Genomic DNA, 9444 nt, shown 5'->3' with positions numbered 1-9444 from the left:
AGTCATGTTAGAGACTGTTCTGACCAAATATGCTAGTGGGTTAGGTGTGGGAAGAAGGGGTCATTTCCTAATGGACCTGGCTGGGCTCCTCACCATCCTACAGAGACTCTCTGTACAAAATTCCTGAAGGGGTTCTATGCTCTCCTTCCAGGCCCATCCTAGCTGTCAAAGGTCCAGTTCAAGCCAAACTGCCTCCAAAAGGCTTCCCTGACTTAATACTGCTTCAAGAGCTCCCCTCTGAGCCCCTGTGGTGCTCAGTGCCCATTGAGCTGGTTTGGTGATGCCTACAGAAGCGACTCCCCATTCCCTTGTGAGCCCTAAAGGTTTAGTGCCCAGATTGCTTTACCGTATTAACCCACACACTGGGCACTAAAAATTTCTTTGCAACTGTCCTACCTACAGGTGGTTTACTTCTTCCAGTCAATATGGCGACTTCAGAAGCTCCAGACGAGAGGCTGAGGAAGTTCAAGTATCGAGGCAAAGATGCATCTGTGAGCATAAAGCAACCGCCTCTATCAGGGGTTACCCCAAAAAACAATCTAAACTTGTTGTCATTGAGTCAACTCTGCCTCACAGCAATCCTATAGGACAAAACAGAACTGCCCCACAGGGTTTCCAGGGAGTGGCTGGTGGATTCAAACTGCCGACCTTTTGGTGAGCAGCCAAGCTCTTAACCACTGCGCCACCAGGGCTCCTACCATGGGCTAATGCAGTAAAAAGCATGTGGTTGAAATATATCAAAAATTGGGTGGAGAGTTGGAGGGATGAGCAAATACAGCGAAATGTTCATTGTAAATAGGTACATGGGTGTTCACCGAACACTGCTTTCAATTTTTCTGTATGTTTGAAGCTTTCGTAATAAAATACTGAGGTGGGGAAGAAAACTGCATATGGACAACTGGGGACTCAAACGAAGGGCTCCGTGTGATCCTGAAACTGTTTGACTTCAGAACTCCAGCCTCTTCATCTGTAAAACAGGGATGCTATCTACCTCTTACGGTTGGACAGCAGGTTCAAATGCCCGGCATGTAGATGCTTAGCTGTGGCTGATCCCACCAAGGGGTCTCACCAAGGAGCTTGGGATACAGGTATGGCCAAGAAGCATGGCACAGCCTTGCAGAAGCAGGACTCAGAACTTAAGCACCCAGCCTGTTCTCACTGCTAGGGTGAACGGGAGGGCCTGGGGCAGGGAATCTGCTCTGTGTTGATGTCTTTAACTTCCATTTGGGCTCTGAGCCCACCGTGATCTGGCTCTAGCTCTGTGTCCTGCATCTACGTAGTGCAATCAAGGTATCGCATGCAGTTGGCTATACCTTGGGAATCTGAAAGGCCGCTGAGAATGAAGGAGGTACAAAGTCACAGCAGCCTGGTCAGGACATTGTTGGAAGCCAAATTGCTCTTAGAGTAATCTGTTCCTCCAACCAATTTTTGATGCACCTGGCTTCCAAGACCACTGTAGAATAAAGGAATTAAGCTGTCTATGTGGAGAGCAGTGGGAAAGGCCAGCTAGATAGGAAGAGAGAAAAAGTGGCCCCTGTACAGTCAGGGGCCACTTAGTGAAGGGGCAACAGTGCAACTGGCTTGATAAGCATCGAAGGTGTTTCTGTGTTGTCATATAACATCATAATGACCCTGTTCTCAAGCAAGCATTACATAGCTTTCTGTAGCTTGTTTAAGGAACCAGAAGTATCTAATATATACTCACTTCCTTATAAGCAATACCTGGGACAGCGGTAGTTCGGTGGTGGAGTTCTTGCCTTCCACGCGGAGACCTGGGTTTGATTGCCGACCAGTGCACCTCGTGAGCAACCACCACCTGTCCGTCAGTGCTGGTTTCGCCAAAGCTTCCACCCTAAAATGGACTGGGAAGAAAGGCCTGGCAAATCGTTTGATGAAAACCCTACGCATCACAATGGTCTGACCTGCAACGGATCACAGGAACGACGCAGGGCCCGGCAGCATTTTTTGTTCTGTTGTGCATGGGGTCGCCGTGAGTGGGGATGACTCGACAGCAGCGAACGACAACATAATATCTAAAAATCTTCAACCTAAACCCCATCTGTCCAGAAAGGTTGCATCATTCCCCACGGCTTCTCATTACCATGAGGTCTGCTAGTTTGATTGATACAAGAAGGGTGTTTTGATCTTAAATGTCCCTTGGCGTGGTGTCCAAGTGTGGCTTGGGACTGAGTGACCTACAGACCAACCTCACAAGGGCGTATGGAGCCTGGGCATCCCCTTCATTGTGCCCGGCTCCTTCTGTCTCCCCACAGTTAGGAGGTCCAGGAGGTAGGAACTAATGTTCTTCGGAATCTAATTCGCATCAACCAGGATGCGCCCAGGCCGGGGGCAATGGGCTGCTTTGTTCAAATGTCTTCAGAGTTGAGACTCCTAGCCAGGGTGTGCATTTGCCTCCTTGAATTTGGGAGGAAGACCGAATATTCGTCCAGAGGTGGTGTAGACGGAGAAAGCCGAGGAAGTCAGTAGGGCGGAGGCTGTTTGCTACCTGTGTGTCTTCCGGCCTGTTGCATCCGTAAAAATTAAATCAATGTCTTCAGGCTTGTTCTAAAGACTCAGCATGGTAATTGCTGACTTCCAGCTCTAAGTGCTCACATTCTCTCTTTTCCTCACTAGGTGAGGCGGCAGCAGCGGATAGCCGTCAGTCTGGAGCTCCGGAAGGCCAAGAAGGAGGAGCAGGCCTTAAAGAGAAGGAATATCACTGATCTCTCCCCCGACCCATCTTCTGAGAAACTGGCCAAAGGGGTGTGTCAGAGTGTGGCATTTAGAGCAGCTGTGTGCATGCCCTCAGCAAGTTTCTCTAGCTTGAACATGTTTAATAGGTTCAGAAAGTCACAAGCTCTAATCTGGGGTCTCTGCAGAAAGGAGTGGAGTCCCTGGGTGGTGCAAACGATTAACATGCTTGGCTGCTAACGGGAAGGTTGGAGTTTCATGTCCACCCAGAGGCACCTCAGAAGAAAGGCCCGGTGATCTGCTTCTGAAAAGTCAGCGATTGAAAACCCTATGGACACAGTTCTAACCTGACACACATGGGGTCGCCACAAGTCAGTCAATTCAGTGGCAACTGGTACAGGTTAAGGAAAGAGTTGGAGAGAGATTAGTAAGCAGAAGGCTCGCAGCCATCCGTCTTGTGGCTGTGAGTCTGTGGGATCTATGTTCTAACGGGGAATGGAGAAGGTGCGATTTCTAGTCGAGAATTCACTTGCCCTCCCTAAGCCTGGAAACTTAGGAAATGAGGGTTTCTGACGATTATTTCTTAGTTGAGGCATTTAGTCACTGGACGTGGAAAGTCTTGCCTGGACTTGGCTGCTGTCCTCTGTCTTCAGTTCTCCATCTACTCCAACCGCACTGAACTCAAATCCTGGCTTGACTGCAAGGGCAGGCCTGTTTTCGTGAACCTTCTCAGGAACTCCAGTAACGTGTTTTCACGTGTCCTATGTACATCACTCTCTGTCCTAATTATCTATGTGTGTCCTCTGTACCCTGCGAGAGATGGTTCCGTTTTGCCAAGTGGCTCTAAAGAGATTACTGTTGATTGAATGAAGCAGGTACGGTCATCCTCTACCTTGCCATTGGAATCTGAGCCGCATCACTTTTTAACTTCGTTTCTATCTTCAAGTTACCGTCCTTTGCGTTTGTCTAGAGTAGTTGAAAAGCCCTGGTAGTATAACGGTTGAAGTGCTTGGCTGCTAACCAAAAGCTTGGTGATTCGAACCCGCCGCTGCTCCGTGGGAGAAAGATGTGGCAGTCTGCTCCTGTAAAGGTGACAGCCTTGGAAACACTATGGGGCAGTTCTACTCTGTCCTGTAGGATTGCCATAATTTGGAATTGACTCGATGGCCATAGGTTTGGTTGTCTTGGGTGGTGCAACAGTTAACATGCTCAACTGCTAACCGAAAGGTTGTAGGTTGACGTCCACCCGGAAGCACCTTGGAGGAAGGTCCTGGTAATCTGTTTCTGAAAAATGAGCCACTGAAAACCCATCAGCACAGTTCTGCTCTGACGCACACGGGGTGGCCGTGAGTCAAGGACGACTCGGTGGCACGTGGTCAGTCCCTAGGACTTTCCCTCCAAGGAAGATGAAACTGTGACACAGAAGTATGAGAAAAGGAGTTGTTTTTTCTGTCCTACATTAAAATGAAACAAAAAGCAATTGTTGGGTTGATTCCAACTCATAGCGACCCCTGTGTTGCCAAGTAGAACTGCGCTCCGTGGGGTTCTCATGGCTATTACCCTTCAAAAGAAAATTGCCAGGCCTTTCTTCTGAGGGACCTCTGAGTTGGTTCAAACTGCCAACCTTCTGGTTAGGCTATAACTGTTTGCACCGCCTAGGAACTCCATTATCTTAAACCAAACCAAAGACCCATTGATTGCCACCAAGTTGATTCCGACTCACAGCGGCCCTCTAGGACAGAATAGAACTGCCCCACAGGGTTTCCAAAAAGTGGCTGGTGGATTCGAACTGCCTACCTTTTGGTTAGCAGCCAAGCTCCTAACCACTGTACCACCAAGTCTCCTATCCTACGTTAGCATATTCTTTTTAAAAACTGAGATATGATTCACAAAACGTGAAATTTGCCCTTTTAAAGTATGTAATCAGTGGTTTTCAGTATATTCACAAGGTCATGCAACTATCACCACTGTCTAATTCCAGAACACATTCACCTCCTCGAAAAGAAACCCCTTACCCATTAAAAAGTCATTCCCCATTCCTCCTTCCCCTTAGCCTCTGGTAACCGCTAATCTACTTCCTGTCCCTGTGCATTTGCCTACTCTGGACGTTCATGGAGACATCTTATTGTAGAATCATACAGTACTATCATACGATACGCGACCTCTTGGTCCTTTGTGGCTGGCTTCCTTCACTAAACATAATGTTTTCAAGGTCCATCCACGTTGTAGCATGTATCAATGTTTCATTCCCTTTTATGGGCAAATAATATTCCATTGCATGAATATAGCACAATTTGTTTATCCATTCATCACTTGATGGACATTTGGGTTGTTTCTACTTTTGGGTTATTATGAATAATGCTAAGGCCCCTAAAAGCAAAAAACCAAACCCATTGCCATCAGTTGATTCCGACTCATAGTGACCCTTTAGGACCCATAGGATTTCTAAGAAGTGGCTGGTGGATTTGAACTGCTGATCCTTGGTTAGCAGCCAAGCTCTTAACCACTGTACCGCCAGGGCTCCCTAAGGTCCCTAGGTAGTGTAAATGTTTTGTGCTCAATTGCTAACCTAAAGGTCGCTGGTTCAAACCCACCCAGCAGTACCATGGAAGAAAAGATCTCACGATCTGCTTCCAGTAGGATTACAGACAAGAGAACCCTATGTCAGATTCTCATGGACTCCAGCTTTCTGGAGCTATGGGGGCTGGATGAACCCCTGAAATTATTGCCCTGAGATAATCTTTAAAACTTAAGCCAAAACTACCCCCTGAAGTCTTCTGGAGACCAAATAATAGCTTAGCTTAACTAGTAAAAAATGTTTGCCTTGAGCTTTATGCTTTTTTGAGAACTACCTACATGGGATCTAAGTGCCAACAGCAACTGGAAAGATTAGATAGGAACCTTAGGGGGCAGTGAGTTTTGTTAATGGGGAAGGAACAACTCAGAAAAGAAGGGTGAGAATGGCTGCACAACTCAAAGAATGTAATCAACGTCACTGAATTGTACATGTAGAAACTGTTGAACTCATGTACGTTTTGCCGCGTATAGTCACAACAAAATATTTTAGCCTAGAAAATCCTATGGGGCAGCTATACTCTGTAACACACGGGGTCGTTGTGAGTCGGAATTGACTTGATGGCAACTAACAACAAACAACGTGAACAATGCTGTTATAAACATTCATGTACAAGTTTTTGTGTGAACATGTTTTCATTTTTTTGGTTATACCTAGGAGTGGAATTGCTGGGTCATAAGAGAACACTATGTTTGACTCTTTGAGGAACTGCCAGGCTCTTCTCCAAAGTGGCCGTGTCATTCTACATTCCCACCAGAGGTGTATGAGTGTCCACCAGGCTCTTCTCCAAAGTGGCCGTGTCATTCTACATTCCCACCAGAGGTGTATGAGTGTCCACCAGGCTCTTCTCCAAAGTGGCCGTGTCATTCTACATTCCCACCAGAGGTGTATGAGGGTCCACCAGGCTCTTCTCCAAAGTGGCCGTGTCATTCTACATTCCCACCAGAGGTGTATGAGGGTCCACCAGGCTCTTCTCCAAAGTGGCCGTGTCATTCTACATTCCCACCAGAGGTGTATGAGGGTCCACCAGGCTCTTCTCCAAAGTGGCCGTGTCATTCTACATTCCCACCAGAGGTGTATGAGGGTCCACCAGGCTCTTCTCCAAAGTGGCCGTGTCATTCTACATTCCCACCAGAGGTGTATGAGGGTCCACCAGGCTCTTCTCCAAAGTGGCCGTGTCATTCTACATTCCCACCAGAGGTGTATGAGGGTCCACCAGGCTCTTCTCCAAAGTGGCCGTGTCATTCTACATTCCCACCAGAGGTGTATGAGGGTCCAGTTTCTCTACATCCTTGTCAACACTTGTATTTGTCCATCTTTTTTATTATAGCCATCCATTATAGTGGTTGCGTAGTGGTATCTTATTGTGGTTTTGACTCACATTTCCCTGATGGCTAATGATGCTGAGCATATTTTATGTGTCTATTGGCCATTCGTATCTCTTCTTCGGAAAAATGTCTGTTCAAATCCTTTGCCCGTTTTTAAAAGCTGGGTTGTCTTTTTATTATCTTTCTATATTCTAAGAGTTCTCTGTGTAGTCTAGGTACTAGATTCTTATCACACGGTGATTTGCAAATATTTTCTCCCATTCTGTGGGTTGTCTTTCATTTTCTTCATGGTGTCCCTTGCACAAAAGTTTTTTAATTCGATGAAGTCCCATTATCTGCCCCCCACCACACGTTTGTTCACTTGTTCTTTAGATGTCATATCTAAGAAACCCTTGCCTAACCCAAGGTCACAAAGATGTATGTCTGTTTCTTTCCATGAGTTAATATATTTTTAGCTCTTAAATCCATATTCTGTATAATTCTTGTATATGGTATGAGGTAGGAGTCCAACTTCATTCTTTGCACGTGGATAATCAGTCATCCTAGAACCATTTGTTGAAGACTATTCTCTCGATCACTGATTGTCTTGACACCATTGTCAAAAATCAATTAACAGTAAGTTCGAGGGTTTATTTCTAGACTTGCAATTCCATTTGACCTGTATGTCTACCCTTATATTAGGACCCACACTGTCTTGATTACTATGGAGTTGCAGCAAGTTTTGAAATTGGAACTTTATTCTTCCTTTCAAGATTGTTCTGACTCTTCTGGGTCCATTGAATTTCCGTATGAATTTTTGGATCTTGTGAATTTCTTTAATAGGGGCAGTTTAGATTTTGTTTGGGATTGTGTGGACTCTGTAGATCATTTGCTATCTTAACAATATCGAGTATTCCAATTCACAGACAGGAGACCTCTTTCCATTAGTCTCTAATTTTTTTTTTTGGTAGTTGTTAGTGTACAAGTCTTGTACTTCTTTTACTAAAGGTATTCCTAAGTATTTTATTCTTTTTGATGCTGTAAATGAAATTGCTCTTGAATTCCAATTTCAGATTGTTAGTATATAGAAATACAATTGGCTTTTGGGTATTAATCCTACGACTTTGCTGAACTTATTAGCTCTAAATGTTATTTGTGGATTCCTAAAGACTTTCTGTATACGAGATAATGTTGTCTGCAAATAGAAATCGTTTTACTAGTTCTTTCCAATATGGATGATTTTAATTTTATTTTTGCTTAATTGCCCTGTGTAGAACCTCCAGTATGATGTTGAATAGAAGTGGCAAGAGTAGACATTCTTGACTTGTTCCTTATCTGAGGGGGAAAGCTAGCTGTCGGTTTTTCATCAAGGCCCTTTATCAGGCAGAGAGTATCCTTTTCTAGTCCAAGTTTGAATGTTTTTATCATGAAAGGATGATGGATTTTGTCAAATGCTTTTTCCACATCTATCGAGATGATTATGTGAGTTTTTTCCTTTATTATATTAATATGATGTATTACATTGATTTTCAAATGTTAAACCAACTTTGCCTTTCTGGGATAATATATCTATACTTAGTCATGGTATATAATCCTTTTTTGTTGTTGTTGCTAGATTGGGTTTGCTAATATTTTGAGGATCTTTGCATCTGTATTCACCAGGGATATTATCTTATAGTTTTCTTGTGATTTTCTTTGTCTGGTTTTGGTTATTGGGGTAATATTGGCATCATAGAATAAGTTGAGAAGTGTTTACTCTCCTGTTTTTTGGAAGAGTTTATGAAGGATTGGTGTTACTTCTCCTTCAAATGTTTGGAAAAAATTCACCAATAAGCCATCTGGGCCTGGGCTTTTCTTTAAGTTAATAATTCAAAATTTTTAAGTGTTTTTTAAATTAATAATTCCATCTCTTTAAGAGATTGCCAATAATTCAATTGACCTGGAGCCAATTTTGGTAGTTTGTGTTTCTAGGAATTTGTCCATTTCATTTATATTATCTGATTTGTTGGCATGTGATTGTTCCCCTATAATCCTTTTTATTTCTGTAAAATCAATAGTAATATCCCTACTTTCATTCCTAATTTTAGTAATTTGAGTCTTCTCTCTTTCTCTCTTTTTTTTTTTTTTTCTTGGTAACTAGCTAAAGGTTTGTCAATTTCATTGATCTTTTCAAATAATCATCTTTAGGTTTTATTGATTTTTTTCTATATTTCCCCCATTCTTTCATTTATTTCCATTCTAGTCTTTGTTTCCTTCTTTCTGCTTGCTTTGGGTTTAACTTGCTCTTATTTTTAAAAGTTTTTTTTTTTTTTAAGGTGTAAAACTATTGATTTGAGATCTTTTTTTAATATAGACATTTATAGCTATAAATTTGTTTCTAAGTCCTGCTTTAGCTGCATCCCACAACTTTTGGTATGTTGTATCTTCATTTTCATTCATCACATAGTATTTTATAATTTCCCTTGTAATTTTTTTTTCTTCCAGCCATTGGTTATTTAAGAGTGCATTGTTTAATTTTCACATACTTGTGAATTTCTTAAGTTTCCTTCTGTTACTGACTTCTAATTTCATTCCACTGTGGTTAAAGAACATAATTTGTATGATTTCAATCCTTTTAAATGTATTGAGATACAACTTACGGCCTAGCATATTGTCTCTCCTGGAGAATGCTCCATGTGCACTTGAACATGTATTCTGCTACAGTTGGATGAACTCCTAGTCAGGGAAAATTAAGAGTGCCTTGCAAGTGGGGTTTTCTAGGGAACCACCAGACAGGTCAAATAATGACAATAAGTACCAACCCCAATTTGTTTTTTCCAGTGGCTGTCAAGCTGTTGGTTTTCACCATGATTAGGGGCTGTTGGTTTTCAA

General features: G+C 43.1%; 1 protein-coding gene across 1 annotated transcript in view; it reads left to right on the top strand.

Annotated features, from left to right (window-relative positions):
- The first annotated feature begins 425 nt into the window (after positions 1 to 425).
- The window catches only part of KPNA7 (karyopherin subunit alpha 7), a 32639-nt gene continuing 23620 nt past the window's right edge, over positions 426 to 9444 (top strand). Inside the window, exons 1-2 of the mRNA XM_049905070.1 lie at positions 426 to 491; positions 2635 to 2763. Of these exons, the coding sequence (XP_049761027.1) occupies positions 426 to 491; positions 2635 to 2763 (195 nt within the window). The remainder of the gene's footprint in view (positions 492 to 2634; positions 2764 to 9444) is intronic.

This window comes from Elephas maximus, chromosome 12, assembly GCF_024166365.1.
Source record: "Elephas maximus indicus isolate mEleMax1 chromosome 12, mEleMax1 primary haplotype, whole genome shotgun sequence".
Classification (NCBI taxonomy): domain Eukaryota; kingdom Metazoa; phylum Chordata; class Mammalia; order Proboscidea; family Elephantidae; genus Elephas; species Elephas maximus.
Note: the sequence above shows the minus strand (reverse complement) of the source record. Positions and strands in the feature narration are given on the sequence as shown.